Here is a 20214-nt window from a genome sequence, read left to right as displayed (position 1 = left end):
AAAGAGTTTATATAGATAGTTTGATGCCACCTGTGGTGTTCGGCAACATAGATGTTAGGCCGACGCTGCATGCAGATCCTCTGGGACTGATGGTGTTGTGCAGCAAAGATGTTGAAGCTCCCCACAGGTGGAGCTGGAGTCCCAGGGAAGTGTAGATGTAGTGATGGGGGAAAGGCACAGGCGGTGTAGGTGCTGGTACCCAGATGTAGCGGTGCTGGAATAACTGTAGGACACCAGAGCGTGCAGTTCCAAAGCTTTACTCACAGTCTGCAGGTTACACAGATGCCTGCCTCCATGCTGTGTCCTCCGGGTCAGGACCTCTGCCAACCTCCGGGACCAGAATGGAAAGCTCCCTTCCAACACTCCGCCAACATGTACCTTCCTGAACGTCTCCTTTCTAGCGCTTGTGGGGGAAGCACTCACAGGACCGTGGTTCACTGAAATGCCTCCTGTCTAACAGATGTTCCTCAGACATTACTTGTATGGCAGACAACTGTAGCCTTTTCCTTCTGCCTCCCACACGTCGATGCTGGGGCCTCCGAGTCTTAGTTGGGTACAGAGCATTTATAGCTGCTACTTCCCCCGGTTTCTGCTGCAGGAACGTCAATGTCCCTACAAACTCGGAGACCGGAATCCGGACCATGCGCTCCAGCTAGGAGTGAGCCTTAACTCTGCTCATCCTCCAGCTCCCCTTCTCACATCCACACACTTCCCCTTCCCTGCACAGAGTGCCCTAACTTACCTCCTCCCGACCACAGAGAGCAGCTCCTCAGCAGTCAGGTTCAGAGGTCTCCCTGCTGGGCTGGAGTGGGAAATGTGTTGTGTGTTGGTTTCACTGCTAGAGAGATCCTTCGTTGCTCCCAAGCTTGACAACACACTCCCTAGGAGGAAGGCAATGCCACAGTGGCGACCGTACTCTTGGGGACGCCACAAGTGCACTGAGGCCCAGCCACTGCTGGATGATGCTGCTGGTACATTGACCCAGACCACTACATTCCCCTCGCACTCTACACAGCCAGAATCTGACCCAGAGGAAACTCAGGTTCCCCTTCCCGCATACTATACCACCTTACACGGTGACAAAGAGGAAGGTGCAGATGAAAGTGCAGGTTCCTTGAGCAGGTGGGGGGGCAAACTCATGGGCGATGGCACTGGCACAGGGCACCGCATAGTACGCAAAAGTGTCTCTGCCGGTGGGAGGGCCTAAACAGCCAAGTGCAGTGAGATGGAAGATGGGGACGACAAGGAGTTCAGAGTAGTGCAGGGATTCCCTAGCAAGGAGACTTATGTAATTGTTTTCAATGTTGGGACAGCAATTTTTGGGGAGCACTATACTCTGGTGAATGATATATGGGGCCCACCATACACTGGAGCACTCCAAAGGTGGACATCAGACACTGGAGCAGCATTTACAGGGCCCATTATACACTAGAGCAGTAGAAATGGAGCCCATTATACATGGAGCATTATTTGGGCCCATAAGACAGTGGAGCTTCATCCATTGGGACCAACATATACTGTAGCATTATGTGGAGCTCATCATATACGGTTTGAAACATTATATGGGAATAATGATTCCGTATGGAGAAATATATGGGCCTCATTACTCTGTATAGCGCACTAAGCGCTGGCCATAATACTGTATGGAGTTATATACTGTCCGTTTTTGGAGGTATTGGAGAATTTAAAATGGATATCAGTCATGAGATGTAAGAAGTGAAATATTTTTCATTGTACTATACTGCTATTTCTCTGCCCTATCGGAGCATCATGAGTTGTGGTATGTGTTAAAGGGGCGCTCTTTGGCCCTGGGCCCACGAAAACCTGGAGCCAGCCCTCCTCCCCCACAACTGTAGCCAAATAACCCCCATTTTTCAGTGCGTAACTAGTATTATGAAGTTAATTAAGGTTGACAAGCTTCAGTAACAAGAATTTATGCTTTGGGCACTGTTGGTGTGTTTCCTGTCCTCCTCTCACTGCCGACTTTAATTCTCCATTGACTTACATTGGGTTTCGTGTTTCGGGACGACCCCGACTTTTCCCTATAGTGGGCCGATTTTGCTCGACCCGACTTTTGGAAAAGTCGGGTTTCATGAAATGAAACTCGACCCTAAAAAAACAAAAGTCGCTCAACACTACTCATAACCGCTAATGGCAGACTTTTCCACTCATTGATCATCTCACTGTTAAAAAGGTTTTTTTTTTATATCTAATTTGTATCTTCTCCCTTTCAGTTTCATTCCATTGATTTTTGTGTGCCCATGTGCAAATGAGAATAAGGATGACCCCTCTACACTGTGACATCCCTTTAAATAAATTTTAGAAAGCTAATAAGTTTCCTCTTAGCCTTCTTTTTGCACGCTAAACATTTACAGATTCTTTCACAGTTCCTCTTTGGACATATTTTGCAGTCTGCTCACCATCCTGGTAACACTTCCCTGAACTTGCTCCAGTTTTCAGTGTATTTTTTAAAACATGGTGCCTGAAACTAGACACAGTATTCCAGATGAGGCCTGACGAAGGAGGAATAGAGGGGGATAATTACTTCATGTGATCTAGACTCTATGCTTCTCTTAATACATCCTAGAACTCTATTTGCTTTTTTGCTGCTGCATCACTCTGTTGACTCATGTGCAGTCTGTGATCTATTAGTATACCCAAGTCTTTTTCACACGTGATGTTGCTTAGTATTATTCCTCCCATTCTGTTGATGTAATTTTAATTTTTCCTGCCAAATGTAGAATCTTGCATTCTTCCCTGTTAAATTCCATTCTATTAGTAGCCGCCCATTGTTCAAGCTTATCTAGAGCCTTTTGAATCCTTTCTCTGTCTTCACTAGTGTTAGCTATCCCTCCTAGCTCAGCATCGTCTGCAAATTTGATCAGTTTACCTTCAGTTCCCTTATCTAGATCATTTGTAAAAATGATGAACAAGGGAGGGCCTGGCATTGGAACTGGGACTTGTGTAAAGCAAAACTACAGTTCTGCAAAGGAGAATTTCTAATGCTGAAAAGGAATGACATTTCAAGTTTATGGTTATACCTTTTGTCTTGTTGTTATTCACTCCTCCCTTCTCTGTTTTATCTTTTTATTATGCCCGTCATTTCTTCCTTCACTTCTTCCATACCATCTTCTCTATCTCCCTTATTAGCTCTGACCTCTTTCCTTCAACTGTACTTTTTTCCTTCTTTCGCAAGCATAATATATTTAATTTACATTTCATAAATGTCTAACGATGGAGTATTCCCGTAAAAGGATAAAGTCTACAGCACATAGCTGGCCTGTGTGCACACCATGTGGTTGCTCTGAACTAAACCATACATTGTGCCAATCATTGATAAATATTCTTGCTGTGTAAAACTATGGATGCTCGCAGATTATGTGAAGATTTAGAGCTACATCATCGTATCCAACTGTATGTTGGATAAAGACGTTATAAATAAACAGCGTAGCGGGCCACTGGTTAGAATTATTCATTATTTTCTCCAAGTGAAACAAATCTGTCAGGATTAGAGGAAGAATTTATTCTATGAGACTTTGTAGCTTCTGTAAGAAATATTGATTAATTTAAAAAATGGCCAGATCAACCTATGTAAGGGTAGAATATTACAGCTAAATGCCCGAATAAAAAAGGGTCATGATTGACATGTGTTCGAAATGTTTATCACCACCCAAAGGGACGAAGACTCAGAAAAAGTGCTCCTCATTGCTAATACCCTGGGCTTATAACTATGAACCTGCTGGATTTTTTTGGCACTTTGCTACTGTAGGATCCACCTCCCCACACTACTCAAGTGGCACCATTTTTATGTCCAATTTTAGCAATTAGTGGTAATGTCTAGAGATGAGTGGATAGACTCACGGAGGAACAACTTTGAGGCAATTTTCCTTAAAATCACAGGTCCCCATGAGATAAGCATCAGTGTGTTGTAAAATTACCATTTGCGTGGTTTGTGATGTCCCACTACAGTACTGAGCCATATTGAAAATAGTCTCATTGTGTGAATAATAATCCAATCATTTTAGTGCTATGTAGAGAAGTGCTGGACTTGCATAGTTGCTCAGTGTGAATGTGAACTGATTGAGCTCAGATATACTGCAGTAACAGAACCTTAATAACAGCCTTTTGTATTCTTCACACAGTGCAAAAAAAAGGAGAACAATATTAAAGGGAATCTGTCAGCAGCTTTTCCTATGTAATCTGACAACAGCATGAGTCAGGGGTTAAATCTCTGAACTCCTCAATGTGTCACTTATTTGGCCATGTGCTGTTGTTTACATATAAGGAAGGTATTATCACTAGGAGATAATCACCGCTGATCTACAGCTCTTATGAGCCCTGGTCCAACGACGCCCCCTCCGTTGATAAGCAGCTCACTGTCAATAGACAATGCAAATAGATATTTGTGGTGTGGGCATAGGCAGCTCTTTGAGCTCTGCTACATGCTGCATCTAAGAACTCTGTGTCACAAATGCTGTACCCAGTAAACTAAGTGAGATTTCACGGGAATCAGGCTCACTTTCTCTATAATAGCAAAAGGTGTTTCCTTTAGAGCACTCAGTGTTAATTTGGTCTCTCTCTTTTAGCAGCAAATTTATTCCACATTAATCCCTTTTTGGGGGGAATCTTCAGTGAATCCGACAAATCTGAATTTCAAAATATCTACTGGAACCTTGTACAGATGTTTAATTGTACATATAGGACATCATATTCAGCTGATGTGTCCATTTGTAAGTGATCTGCACACAGTCTAGGGCTTCTTCTTACACGGCTTCAGCTGGCAATAGTGCAGTGTCCCATTTCCTAACTTACAGTCAGAGTGTATTCTTGTGCTGACATGAATAGTGGTGATGACTGATGAACCGGTCATTGTAAAAACCGCCCTGTTGGGTAAATATGTAGCCTCACTAATACAACAATCCTAAGTCTTGTGACAGTAAATGATTTCCTCCTATAAAATGACAAATGCAAAACATGTGAAATCTGTGTTCTTAGAGCTAATGTGCTAATTATGAAAATTGTCTCTTCAGAGAGGAAGAGGACTAGAACTCTAGTGCCACCTATTGGAGGTAGCAATCCTAAAAGTCAATGCTGACCCTTTAACATGCCTAGTTACATGACTTAGGATAAAAGCCAAGCCAGAATCTCCATTTGCAGACACTGTGTTTCGGGGTACTGCCCCTCATCAGTGCAAAGTGAGATATCTGGTTTGGCTGTGAGAGGCGTCTGACCGATATCCAAGAAGTATCATTTCTCCTTGCGGAGAATGACATGCTAAGCTAATGTGTTATCCTGGATACACAATTCCTTATACTAACTGGATTAATAAAGATGAACTAAACGCACAGGGTATACTTCACCACTTCGTCACATTACACATCACTTCTAAATTGCCACAGTGGAAGGCCAATGGTTGTTTTGGCAAATTTTTGACCAAGGGTCTTTTGAATCTTGGTGACAAAAAAAAGAACCTTGGTGACAAAAAAGCACAATTTCACCCTTTAGAATTCTAAAGTGATATTTTTGGGAGGTTTTTTTTTTGCTAACGGTTGTCAAAGATCAACAAAATGGTTTAAGAGAGGGAAGGAGGAGGAATAGGCCACACAACAATGGAAAAAGCTTTACTATGCCACTGCGGTGCAACCTGCTGATCTTTAATAGTCTGCGACCACCTTGTATTGTTGCCTCATTTGACCACTGTATCTGCAGTCTACCATTCCTTCATCACTTTGGCAAAGTAAATGAGGGTTATTGTGGAATGGAAGTGGAGCACAGGCAGATTTACAAGGAGAGCAATGTTGTTTTCATTATTTTATGGAATATTGTCACATTTGCCAATTTTTTTTTATTTTGGTTAACCTATTTAGGTGGGCAATGGACAAAATTGACCTCAAAATGAACGAGCAAAGAAAGCAAACTCTGACTTCGCCCTAAAGTTACCACCCAGCTAACGTAATACAAGACTGGCCAGAAATGGCTGAATGTTCAAGACTCATACATCTTGTGTGATAGCACGCTTGTGAGGCAGGTAGCGCGTCTTATACCAATTGTACTTCCATTTCTGCATTACAGTACTTGAGATTAGTAGTTATAACATATGAGTAAATATTTGACTTAAAGAAAAGGAAACTCCAACTAAAAAGAAAAATGGCTGAAAGGAACGAACTGAGGAGGAAGCCTTGGAAGAAAGGTTTTGGTTTTAAAAAACAAGAGGGTTATGTATCTCCGTCCATCGGAGTGATAAATTCTTACAAGAAATACTTTCAATCTTCTTTTAAAACTCACGGGAGGAATGTTACATCCTGGAGCGATAAAAGACAGCTCCAAAAAGAATGGCTTGTAGAATATATTACACATTCCTCCATTGCCATTTCATGAATAGAAATGGATTACATTGCAGATGTGCATCACCATCATTATACGCCGCTCCAAACAGCACAAAAATTGATCTCTCGGCTAACGTCCTCGTATGGGCTGCTATGTGATAGATTGTCCTGACAGTCAAATAAACTCTGGGTTATACTCACGCTCTCTGCATCACATCGACACTTTTCAATGTTCTTTCTCGAAATGTTGCCTTCTTTTCAATCTCTTATTGAATCAATTTTGCTCGTACGTTATGGCGTATGTGTACATATTGACAAGGTAATGGAAAGAAATAGCTTTGTAAATATGTAACCTAATATATCAGTCTGAAGGCATCATTCTTTACATATTTCACAATACATATCATTAGTGTCCTCTACCCCAACATGTTTTTTCTATGATTTGTTTTTCATATTTTCCTTTAACCACTTGAACTCCCACGGACCATCTCCTTTATTTTCTATATGATGGCTTCCTAGCATACTGCGAACAGTATGTGCATTCCGTAAGTTGCTGATCAATAATGATCGCTGCTATAACACCTTTCCATTAGTATTATTCCGTTCTTCTATCAACAGAAGATGAAAAATGGCTGGATTATCTTCACAATGAAAAGCATACTGGAGTATACTCATAGGAGCCAGTATGAAGCATTGGTGTCGGCATAAGGCTCCAAGAAACATTTTTGTAGGACTGTTACCCTTTCAGTAAAAAATATTACTTTATTATAAATGTCCAAAGTGTAAGCAAATTGGTATTTTGAGTGCAGCCTTAATGTTCAATGAAAAAGTATCCAGGAAGCTTAGAATTAATATTTATATACATATATATATATATATATATATATATATATATATATATATATATATATATATATATATATATATTATATGCAACAATGGACACAGTCATTGGTTCACCTCTACACTGCTCATTTATTCACCGGGTTAAATAATTTCTCATTACTTCACTGGTAAACCTATAAATGACTACTCATGAGCTATACAGTAACTAGCAATATAATAATACGATATATCAATATTCTAAACACTTGGGCCCTAAATTATTAAAGTCTTTATGCCAGAAATCTGATGTAAATCACTTTGAAAAGTTGCCAAGTCTTTACACAATGTTAGGGAGTGCAAAAATGTTGCAACGTCTGGTGTTTTTACACCAGTTTTGACCAGTTGTGCCAAAAAGTAGTGAAGGATGGGTGATATGAGGCAAGACAGGGCATGGCAATGCCCACTTATATACAGTAAGTCATGGTGGGAGGTGGCATATTATATACCACAAACCTTATTCCAGTCTCTAGCTGGACTAAGAGTTGTGGCGAGGTGCCTGCACCAGCGCGCTGGTATCTAAGGTACACTGCGGGTTTCTAAGTGAAGCGCGGCGCTTAGAAACCTGCTGTTTACCTTGGATACCAGCTCCAGCTTGCTGATCGTTGCTCTCCCGCCTGCCACATGCAGCGATGCGTGCTGGCCAGCGGGAGACCAATGATCAAAAAAAAGTCTAGGGCTTTTGAGCACGATCAGTGATAACCAGCAGGGGGGCCGGTCGCTGATACCTGTCACATACAATGATAACGCTGGTGAGATCGCTGTTGCATCACAAAACTTGTGACTCAGCAACGATCTCGCTAGCGATCTTGCTGTGTGTGACGGGGGCTTTAGTCTGTAATTCTTTGGCATCTGGAGAAACCCCAGAGCATGATAAAGTTGTTTTCTTTGCAATCAAAGTAGTTTTGAGTCATACGAAACTTATTTTGACTGCATAGAATCTAACAACCAATTCAAAAGAATCCACTTAAACAAATGCCTAGAAATGTGTTCATGTGTAATCCATAACTAAATTGGGCTAAATTGACTTATATAAAGCTACATAAAGTACATGAGATGATCACATCACGCACACATTCATTTTAGATATGTTGAACATACCATAACCTGCTGTTGAAAGACCCAGGTGCTTCATTCTGTTCTTTACTAAAGCTGCAAGTTCTTGTCTTTCTGATCTTCGACACAAGGTCATCCTCTGTTGACTTATCCTCTCGGCTGTTTTGTTGGAATGTCTTGGAACTTTTCGACTTAGTCTTCTGGCCCATTGCATGCTCTTCTTTCTCAGTAAAGGGTGGTCCGCTTGGTCACTGGATGTGGAATTTCGATGGTGGTTACGATTTAATGATGTTTCTTTGGTTTCTTTCGTGTCTTCCCATTCTTCAACGCTGATAGATATCTGCGACTGAAACGAGAAAATAATTCCATGATCAATCTTTAAATAGATGTTAGAGTGGATGTGTCATTCAAATATTCTATACGTCTTTTAGTCAAAAAGGCAGGAAAAAATGTTTTATTTGGCAAAAGAATCAGTTAAAGAATACTCAGAACTATGATCTTGCTGTATTATTTAACTGCCCCACACGCCAATATTTTTAGTGCCCACTTTGGCTTATAAGAGAACAGAGCGACTTTGTAATAAAATATTACACAAATCTCAAAAATGACAAAGATTTCTGTACCAAATTGATGATCATAAAGTCAGATTGCTAGGATAAAACTCGACAAGATAGTTTGAGAGTGATGCAAGTTTATCACCACAACTTTGGCACATAATGCAAGACACTTGTTCACCACTTCTTGACTGATGTACTCTATTGTGTACCATTATTAAATCCGTCTCTCCTTCAGTCTCAGACACTTCAAAATTGTTGACGGTCTAAAGTGTACAAGAGTCTAAAGCAAACAATTTATTTCTATGCCCTACATTTTTGGTACACTTTGTGACAAACTTCTAATACATTTAGCTTTTTCACTCAGGCATTTTTTTCTTTTGTTTTTTTTCTTTCCAAGAGGCACAATGTTTCTATTTAGCCATTATTGTAGATGGTGTTTTCATCTAGATGAGTTTTATTTTTTAATTAAATCATTTTTGAAAATCTTATAAGTATTTAATGGCTTTTATAATTTCTTCTTTGGTGGTAGGGAATGTAATAAAAAATAGAAATTAATTTTTTTTTAGGTTTTGTGTTTACCGTGTTTGTTGTTATATAATACTAGATGGTGGCCCGATTCTATTGCATCGGGTATTCTAGAGTCTCTGTTAAAATAAAAAATAGTGATATACTCACCTTCCGACAGCCCCCAGACTCTTTCTCTCCTCTCCACGCTCCCGGCATCTTCTGGTCCCACAAATGCTTTGCGCGAAACACCGCTGATTACTTCACACTCTCGCGAGAGTGACGTCATCTCCGGACCTTCTCGCTAAGCATTACTGGAACTGGAAGATGCCGGGCACGTGATGAGAGGCGGGACAGAGTCCAAGGGCCGTCGGAAGGTGAGTATATCACTATTTTTTATTTTAACAGAGACTCTAAAATACCCAATGAGATAGAATTGGGCCACCATCTAGTGTATTATACTCCTGTTACACTCGGAGCGGCTGTCACTGTTCTGTTCTGCTGTTATCTAATGTATTGTACTCCAGTTACTCCCAGAGCTGCAGTCACTGCTCTGCTGTTACCTAATGTATTGTACGCAAGTTACACCCAGAGCTGCAGTCACTGTTCTGCTGTTACCTAATGTATTGTACTTCAGTTTCACCCAGATCTGCAGTCACTGTTCTGCTGTTACCTAATGTACTCCTGTTACACCCAGAGCTGTAGTCACTGTTCTGCTGTTACCTAATGTAGTGTACGCCAATTACACCCAGATCTGCAGTCACTGTTCTGCTGTTATCTAATGTATTGTGCTCCAGTTACTCCCAGAGCTGCAGTCACTGTTCTGCTTTTGCCTAATGTGTTGTACTCCAGTTACACCCAGAGCTGCAGTCACTGCTCCGCTGTTATCTAACGTAGTGTACTTCAGTTACACTCAGAGCTGCAGAAAAGGTTCTGCTCTTACCTAGTGTATTGTACTCCAGTTATATCCAGAGCTGCAGTCACTGTTCTGCTCTTACCTAATGTAATGCACTCCAGTTACACCCAGAGCTGCCGTCACTGTTCTGCTGTTACCTATGGTATTGTACTCCAGTTACACCCAGAGCTGCAGAAAAGGTTCTGCTCTTACCTAGTGTATTGTACTCCAGTTATATCCAGAGCTGCAGTCACTGTTCTGCTCTTACCTAATGTAATGTACTCCAGTTACACCCAGAGCTGCCGTCACTGTTCTGCTGTTACCTAATGTATTGTACTCCAGTTACACCCAGAGCTGCAGTCACTGTCCTGCTCTTACCTAATGTACTGTTACACCCATAATATTAAAAAATAAAAAAAGGTTATACTCACCTCCGATCTTCTTTCCACATGCCCGACCTCGCGTAATGAGTGACGCAGCAGTGATGCCTTTAGCGGCTGTAATGTGCCTGTACAGTAAGCAATGCGGCTGTGTTGCCGCGACGACTAAGCAACAGTTAGGCCGCGACCAATCAGGCGGGATTTCCATTACAGACAGACAGAAAGACAGACAGACAGAATTAGACAATTATATAGTAGATTATATAGTAGATATGCATTTCATCTGGCTTCCAGTGGATACTCTGCCCATTCCAAGTAGTATATGTATGTAGGCCCACTCAAGGCTATTCTGCGTGCATACCTGATGAATGCTGGACACAGCTGAAACGTGATAGATTTTTGTTTTACATTTTATCATCATTTTGATCTTTTTTTCTGTCCATTACCGGCCTCAAGGTTCTGATTTGGAGGAGATGCAAGCAGCTCACTTGGAAGTGCTGATTGCATTACCTTGAATCTACAGTCTGCAGTTGTGCCCCGTTGATTCACAACTCCCCAAGTTGAGAGTTAAATTCCTACACCATGTTCACTTTTCCTATGCACACTATTACCACACTCATATCTCATTCCACTCCCTTTTTCCCTTAAGAAAAATCCTTTGAATTTTATTTCTTATTTTTTATTTATTTATTTATTTATTTTTCGGTCGAGGGTAAGCCAATTTGGTCAGCAGGGTCTTCTCTTTCTCTTGTAGAGGGTAAGCTCTTGTGGTCAGCGGGGTCTTCCCTTTCTCTCTCGTAGAAGGTAAGCTCTCATAGTCAATGGGGTCCTTTCTCTTTCGCCTGTAAAAGTGTAAGCTGTGCCTGTGTCTGAGTAATAGCAAGCTTTACAGTATTGAGATTCACATGAATTTATTTGGCATGAATAAAAATTTTGGGGAAAATTTGGTGAAGTCAGCAAATTTGATTTTCAAAAGATCCAGGCATGTTGACTTAATAGGGTCAGTATGATTAGGACAATGCCAATTAAAAATATATATTGTACTGCTTGATATTTGATGGATGAGTTGATTTTTTTATTGATACTATTTTGGGTAAAAACTTTTGTTAGTATTTATTTCATAATTTTACAGCGATTGTAAAGGATAAATAATATGATCATTGTATAACTAGGTTCATTAAAGTTGTATTAATAGTAATTATTTATATATACAGGGTGGTCCAAAAGTAGGTGGACAGAAAATAATAACATTTATTTTGATTTATATATAAAATTATATTTACTAGCACAAGCATAACGTTGACAATTAAATTTTATTCTGAACATCTGAACAATAATACAAAAGCCCTTAACCCCTTTCTGACATCAGACGTACTGTCCCGTCCATGGGACCCGGGCCCCTATGCCCATGGATGGGATAGTACGTCTAGCGCAATCAGCGGCGCCCGCGTGGTGAGCGCCGCTGATCGCGGCCGGGTGTCAGCTGATTATCAGGGGAAGAGTCTTGAGGAGATCATTTGCATATTCCCAGTGCCTTCTGGGATAAGTGAAGAGTCTCCGCGAGCTCAACGATCACTGGGTTTTGGCGGTTGCAGCTGAAAAGAGGAAATCGGAAAACCAGGGGAAGAGTCTTGAGGAGATCATTTGCATATTCCCAGTGCCTTCTGGGATAAGTGAAGAGTCTCCGCGAGCTCAACGATCACTGGGTTTTGGCGGTTGCAGCTCAAAAGAGGAAATCGGAAAACCAGGGGAAGAGTCTTGAGGAGATCATTTGCATATTCCCAGTGCCTTCTGGGATAAGTGAAGAGTCTCCGCGAGCTCAACGATCACTGGGTTTTGGCGGTTGCAGCTGAAAAGAGGAAATCGGAAAACCAGGGGAAGAGTCTTGAGGAGATCATTTGCATATTCCCAGTGCCTTCTGGGATAAGTGAAGAGTCTCCGCGAGCTCAACGATCACTGGGTTTTGGCGGTTGCAGCTGAAAAGAGGAAACCGCAAAAACCGCGCGCCGATAGGCGCGCGAAATTTGGCTCATCTTTCATCGTTTTCAAGAAATCTCAAGATGGAAGAGGCCAGGAGCCATTTGGTGAGCTGCATTTCTTGCTACATGTTCACAGATTTACCAGTGGAAAAGCCAAACTTCACATGCCACAAATGCAAGCTTGTGTCCCTGTTGGAGGAAAAGTTGCAAAATCTCGAAGAGAGGTTAGCTACGTTGAAGATCATTAAGGAAGGTGAAGAGTTCTTGGACAGAGCAGAATTATCTCTTCATGTTACAGAAAGAGAAGAAATTCGAAGTGCACCTGAAGAAACAGAGGAATGGAGACATGTGACCCAGAGAAGCAGGAGGATCAGGAGGCAGTCAGCACCCATACTGCTCAGAAACCAGTACCAGGCTCTCACGCAGGAAAACGATGAAGAAATACATCAGGATAAGACTTTGCCAACAAACAGCAACCTTGTACGCCCTCAGAGTCCTCCTGGATGGAGAAAGAAAAATGTTGTGAAGAAGAAACGGAGAGTGGTGGTCATGGGGGATTCCCTGCTGAGAGGAACAGAGGCCGCTATCTGCAGACCGGATATAACTACAAGAGAAATGTGCTGTCTTCCAGGTGCAAAAATTAAAGATGTGTCTGACAGGATATCAGGACTCTTCAGACCTACAGATGACTACCCATTCCTGCTACTACATGTGGGGACAAATGACACCGCAAGAAACGACCTGGAAATCATCTGCAGAGACTTTGAAGACTTAGGCAAGAAAGTGAAAGAACTGGGAGCGCAGGTGGTCTTCTCTTCCATCCTCCCAGTGGATGGCCATGGAACAAGGAGGTGGAATAAGATTCTGCAGGTGAACAACTGGCTACGTCGATGGTGCCGTCAGCAACGATTTGGATTTCTGGATCACGGAGTGAACTACTTATACGATGGACTACTTGCTAGAGATGGGGTGCACCTTACGAAGACTGGAAAGCATGTATTTGGAAGTCGCCTTGCTACACTTGTAAGGAGAGCTTTAAACTAGAACAACATGGGAAGGGAAGCAAAAGACCAGAAAAAGCCATACACCTGACAAATGCTATTGAGAACTCTGCTATTAGAAGTGGAAAGGAAGAACAAAGACGAAAGAATCTAATTAATAAAAATATTGGAGAAAGAGAAACCAATCACAAACTAAAATGTTTCTATACTAATGCACAAAGCATGGGCAACAAACAAGGAGAATTGGAACTACTAACACAGGAACAGAAATATGATGTAATTGGAATCACTGAAACTTGGTGGGACAATACACATGATTGGAATACAAGACTAGAAGGATACAACTTATTTGCAAGAAACAGACTTGATAAACGAGGAGGGGGTGTCGCATTGTATGTTCGAAACGCGTATATCTGCACAGAGATTGAAGCTTCAGAGACTGGGAGTTCTGTGGAAACTGTTTGGGTAAGAATACAAGGACAGAACAATGGAAAGGACACCATTGTAGGCATTTACTACAGGCCGCCTGTGCAAGCTGAAGATATGGATGAACACTTTATGCATCAGATGGCCAAGTTCTCCAAAAAATATGACATAGTTGTCATGGGAGATTTCAACTATCCAGACATTTGTTGGGAATCTCTCTCAGGCAAAACTAACAGGTCAAGGAAATTCTTATCCTCTCTTGCTGACAACTTTATCTTCCAAAAGGTAAGGGAGAAAACAAGGGGAACTGCTACCTTGGATCTAATCCTTATAAACAGGGAGGAAATGGTTGAGGAGGTAAAAGTGGCTGGGACCCTAGGAGGTAGCGACCATGCTATTTTAGAATTTTGGATTACTAGAGGTGGAAGACCTGTGAAGACTCAGACGTCAAGGTTAGATTTCAGAAAGGCAGATTTTAAGGGATTCAGAAAGAGAATTGGAGGGATCCAATGGCTGGATATCCTTAAAGACAAAAATGTCCAGGAAGGATGGGAAATCTTGAAAAATGAAATTCTCAAAGCACAGTTGTTAACAATTCCGAAAAGAGGGAAGAATAGGAAGCATTTAAGGAAACCAGGATGGATGAACACAGAACTTAAGCACATGCTAAAAAGGAAGAAAAAAATGTTTATAAAATGGAAAGAGGGAGGCATATCTAAAGAAGAATATAATGCTGTCTGCAGAACCTGCAGGGCACAAATCAGATTAGCTAAAGCTGAAAATGAACTGAGGCTTGCAAGAGATGTCAAAAGCAATAATAAAGGATTTTGGGGATATGTCAAAAGTAAAAGAAAAGTCAAAGATGCTATAGGATTTTTACAGGATGAAAATGATGAAATGGTAAGACAGGATGTTGAGAAGGCTGAACTTTTAAATTCCTATTTTGCATCTGTTTTCTCTCAGAAAGGAAATGCAACATCAACTGTTATTCACTGTCCTATTAAGGGAATAGAAGAATCCAGGATATCTATAAACAGAAAGATAGTGAGGAAACACTTAGCTAACCTAAATGAATTCAAGTCTCCAGGTCCAGATGAATTACACCCCAGAGTACTGAAGGAGATAGCAGAAGAAATTTTTGAACCCCTCTCCATAATCTTTGAAAATTCTTGGAGAACAGGAGAAGTGCCAGAAGACTGGAGAAGAGCAAATGTTGTTCCTATCTTCAAAAAGGGGAAGAAGGTGGACCCAGGCAACTATAGGCCGGTGAGTCTGACTTCTATACCAGGAAAGATCTTTGAACAAATTATTAAACAACATGTATGTCAATACCTGGATAAGAATGAAGTGATTAAACAGAGTCAGCATGGGTTTCTAACTAATAAGTCATGTCAGACTAACTTAATTTCCTTCTATGACGGTATCACTGATTGGGTGGATCAAGGAAATGCTGTAGATATAGTATATCTTGACTTCAGCAAAGCATTTGACAAAGTCTCTCATACAATCCTTATTGAAAAAATGACTAAGTATGGAATGGACAAGGCAACTGTTAGGTGGATTCATAACTGGCTTAGTGATCGGACCCAAAGAGTGGTCGTAAATGGCTGCACATCCAGTTGGAAGAATGTCTCAAGTGGGGTACCACAGGGCTCTGTCCTGGGCCCTGTATTGTTCAACATCTTTATCAACGATTTAGATGAAGGAATTGAGGGTAAACTGATTAAATTTGCTGATGACACAAAGCTAGGAGGGATAGCTAATACTAGAGAAGAGAGAGAGAGGATTCAAAAAGATTTAAATAAACTGGAGAAGTGGGCAGCAACTAACAGAATGGTTTTTAACAGGGAGAAATGCAAAGTACTACATCTGGGCAATAAAAATGAAAAAAGCATATATAGAATGGGAGGAATAGGGCTAAGTGACAGCACATGTGAAAAAGACTTGGGTATACTAATAGATCACAGACTGAATATGAGTCAACAGTGTGATGCAGCAGCAAAAAAGGCAAATGCAATTCTAGGATGTATTAACAGAAGCATACAGTCTAGATCACGTGAAGTCATTATTTCCCTCTACTCCTCTTTGGTCAGACCTCATCTGGAATATTGTGTCCAGTTTTGGGCACCACATTTTAAAAAAGACATCAACAAACTGGAGCAAGTTCAGAAAAGAGCGACCAGAATGGTGACCGGTCTGCAAACCCTGTCTTATGAGGAAAGGTTGCAGGATTTGGGAATGTTTAGTTTGCAAAAGAGAAGACTGAGAGGAGACTTAATAGCTGTCTACAAATATCTAAAGGGCTGTCACATTGTAGAAGGATCAACTTTATTCTCATTTGCACAAGGAAAGACTAGAAGCAATGGGATGAAACTGAATGGGAAGAGACACAGATTAGATATTAGAAAAAACTTTTTGACAGTTAGAGTGATCAATGAGTGGAACAGGCTGCCACGAGAAGTGGTGAGTTCTCCTTCAATGGAAGTCTTCAAACAGAGGCTGGACAGACATCTGACTGGGATGATTTAGCGAATCCTGCTTTGAGCAGGGGGTTGGACCAGATGGCCCAGGAGGTCCCTTCCAACTCTACGATTCTATGACACCCGGCACAATGTGTCAGGAGCGGTCATGGACTGCCCCCGACACGTTAACCCCTTGCACACCGTGATCAAACATGATCGCGGTGTACCGGGGGTTAAAGGGAAGCATCGGCAGGGAGGGGGCTACCTCCGTGCTTCTCTGAGCCCCCCACAGCAGCGCAATGTGCAGCGCTGCTGCAGGGGGCTCTTTCCCTGCAGGCTCCCGAATCCAAGATGGCGACGGGGGCCTTCGGGGGCATGCAGGGAGCTGACTTCCTCAGTGCCTGCAAAGCGCAGGCATGAGGAAGTCTGCCGTAGTGCCTGTGACAGATCGCTGATCTGTCACAGTGATCTGTGATGTGACAGATCAGCGATTTGTCACAGGACAGTGATGTCCCACCTGGGACTATGTAATAAAGTAAAAAAAAAAAAAAAAAAAAGTGTTAAAATAATTTTTAAAAAATCGCCAAATAAATTAGAAAAAAAAAATATTCTCCCAATAAATCCATTTTTTGGAAATAAAAAAAAACCAAAACAATAAAAGTACACATATTAGGTATCGCCGTGTCCGAAACGACCCACCCTATAAAACTGTCCCATTAGTTAACCCCTTTAGCAAACCACTTAAAAAATAAAAGTAAAAAACGAAGCAAAAAATAATGATTTATTATCATACCGCCAAACAAAAAAGTGTAATAACGCGCGATCAAAAAGACGCATATAAATATCCATGGTACCGCTGAAAACATCATCTTGTCCTGCAAAAAATGAGCTGCCATACAGCATCATCAGCGGAAAAGTAAAAAAGTTATAGCTCGCAGAATAAAGTGATGCAAAAATAATTATTTTTTATATAAAATAGTTTTCATTGCATAAAACCACCAAAACATAAAAAAATGACCTAAGTGAGGTATCGCTGTAACCATACTGACCCGAAGAATAAAACCACTTTATCAATTTTACCGCACGCGGAACGGTGTAAACGCACCCCCCCAAAAGAAATTCATGACACGCTGGTTTTTGTTCATTCTGCGTCCCAAAAATCGGAATAAAAAGCGATCAAAAAATGTCACCTGCCTGAAAATCATACCAATAAAAACGACAACTCGTCCCGCAAAAAATAAGACCTCACATGACTCGGTAGGTCAAAATATGGAAAAATTATAGCTCTCAATATGTGGTGATGCAAAAACTATTTTTACAATAAAAAGCGTCTTTTAGCCTGCGACACCTGCCAAACATAAAAACCGCCATAAATAGTAAATCAAGCCCCCCATTATCACCCCCTTAGTTAGGGAAAAATAATAAAATAAAAAAAAGTATGTATTTCCATTTTCCCATTTGGGTTAGAGTTAGGGCTAGGGTTAGGTCCAGGGCTAGGGTTAGGGTTAGGGCTAGGGCTGAGATTAGGGGTGTGATGGGGTTCGGGTTGGAGTTAGAATTGGGGGTTTCCACTGTTTGGGCACATCAGGGGCTCTCCAAATGCAACATGGCATCTGATCTCAATTCCAGCCAATTCTGAGTTGAAAAAGTCAAATGGTGCTCCTTCCCTTCCAAGCTCTGCCATGCGCCCAAACAGTGTTTTACCCCCACATGTAGGGTATCAGCCTACTCAGGACAAATTGCAAAACAAGTTTTGGGGTCCAATTTCTCCTGTTACCCTTAGGAAAATAAAAATTTGGGGGCAAAAATATCATTTTTGTGGAAAAAAATGATTTTTTTTATTTTCACGTCCGAGCGTTGTAAACTTCTGTGAAGCACTTGGGGGTTCAAAGTGCTCACCACACATCTAGATAAGTTCCGTGGGGGGTCTATTGTCCAAAATGGGGTCATTTGTGGGGAGTTTCAATAGTTTAGGTACATCAGGGGCTCTCCAAACGCACATGACACCCGCAGACCATTCCATCAAAGTCTGCATTCCAAAACGTCACTACTTCCTTTCCGAGCCCCGACGTGTGTCCATACAGTAGTTTTCTCCCACATATGGGGTGTCAGCATACTCAGGACAAATTGGACAACAACTTTTGGGGTTCAATTTCTCCTGTCACCCTTGGGAAAATAAAAAAATTGGGGACTAATTGATCATGTTTGTGGAAAAAATAAAAAAATTTTATTTTCATGCCCGGGCATTATAAACTTCTGTGAAACCCTTGGGGGTTAAAAGTGCTCGCCACACATCTAGATAAGTTCCGTGGGGGGTCTAGTGTCCAAAATGGGGTCATTTGTGGGGAGTTTCAATAGTTTAGGTACATCAGGAGCTCTCCAAACGCACATGGCATCCGCAGACCATTCCATCAAAGTCTGCATTCCAAAACGTCACTACCTCCCTTCCGAGCCCCGACGTGTGCCCATACAATAGTTTTCTCCCACATATGGGGTATCAGTGTACTCAGGACAAATTGGACAACAACTTTTGGGGTCCAATTTCTCCTGCTACCCTTGGGAAAATGAAAAAATTGGGGACTAATTGATCATGTTTGTGGAAAAAATACGATTTCTTTATTTTCATGCCCAGGCATTAAAAACTTCTGTGAAGCCCTTGGGGGTTCAAAGTGCTCACCCCCCATTTGTGGGGGGCTTCCACTGTTTTGGTACATCAGGGGTTTTCCAATCGCGACATGGTGTCCGATTTCAATTCCAGCCAAAAACGTCAAATGGCGCTGCTTCCCTTCCGAGCTCTGCCATGCGCCCAAATAGTGGTTTACCCCCACATGTGGGGTATCAGCGTACTCAGGACAAATTGCACAATAACTTTTAGGGTCCTGTTACCCTTGGGAAAATAAAAGTTGGGGGTGAAAAGATCATTTTTGTGGAAAAAATATGATTTTTTAATTGACCGCTGTACGTTATAAACTTCTGTGAAGCCCTTGTGGGTTCAAAGTTCTCACCACATATCTAGATAAGTTCCTTAGGGGGTCTAGTTTCCAAAATGGTGTCATTTGTGGGGGGTTTCCACTGTTTTGGTACATCAGGGGTTTTCCAATCGCGACATGGTGTCCGATCTCAATTCCAGCCAAAAACGTCAAATGGCGCTGCTTCCCTTCCGAGCTCTGCCATGCGCCCAAATAGTGGTTTACCCCCACATGTGGGGTATCAGCGTACTCAGGACAAATTGCACAATAACTTTTAGGGACCTGTTACCCTTGGGAAAATAAAAATTGGGGTGAAAAGATCATTTTTGTGGAAAAAATATGATTTTTTAATTGTACCGCTGTATGTTATAAACTTCTGTAAAGCCCTTGTGGGTTCAAAGTTCTCACCACATATCTAGATAAGTTCCTTGGGGGGTCTAGGTTCCAAAATGGGTTCACTTGTAGGGGGTTTCCACTGTTTAGGTACATCAGGGACTCTCCAAACGTGAAATGGCGTCCGATCTGAATTCCAGCCAATTTTGCATTGAAAAAGTCAAACGGCGCTCCTTCCATTCTGAGCTCTGCCATGCGCCAAAACAGTGGTTCCCCCCCACATATCAAGTATCAGCATGCTCAAGACAAATTGCACAATAACTTTTGCAGTCCAATATCTCCTGTTATCCTTGGTAAAATAAAAAAATTGAACCTGAAGTATTTTTTTTGTGAAAAAAAGTTAGATGTTAATTTTTTTTAAAATATTCAAAATAATTCCTGTGA

General features: G+C 41.5%; 1 protein-coding gene across 2 annotated transcripts in view; it reads right to left on the bottom strand.

Moving 5' to 3' along the window:
* KCNT2 (potassium sodium-activated channel subfamily T member 2) overlaps window positions 1-20214 on the bottom strand; it is a 1782840-nt gene that overhangs the window by 105144 nt on the left and 1657482 nt on the right. For both annotated transcript variants that reach the window (XM_073582885.1, XM_073582886.1), the window contains one exon: window positions 8310-8610. In XM_073582885.1, coding sequence (XP_073438986.1) covers window positions 8310-8610 — 301 coding nt within the window. The remainder of the gene's footprint in view (window positions 1-8309; window positions 8611-20214) is intronic.

This window comes from Dendrobates tinctorius, unplaced genomic scaffold (genome assembly GCF_039654945.1).
Source record: "Dendrobates tinctorius isolate UK_male_01 unplaced genomic scaffold, ASM3965494v1 ptg000074l, whole genome shotgun sequence".
NCBI lineage: Eukaryota > Metazoa > Chordata > Amphibia > Anura > Dendrobatidae > Dendrobates > Dendrobates tinctorius.
This window is presented reverse-complemented; position numbering and strand designations above follow the sequence as displayed.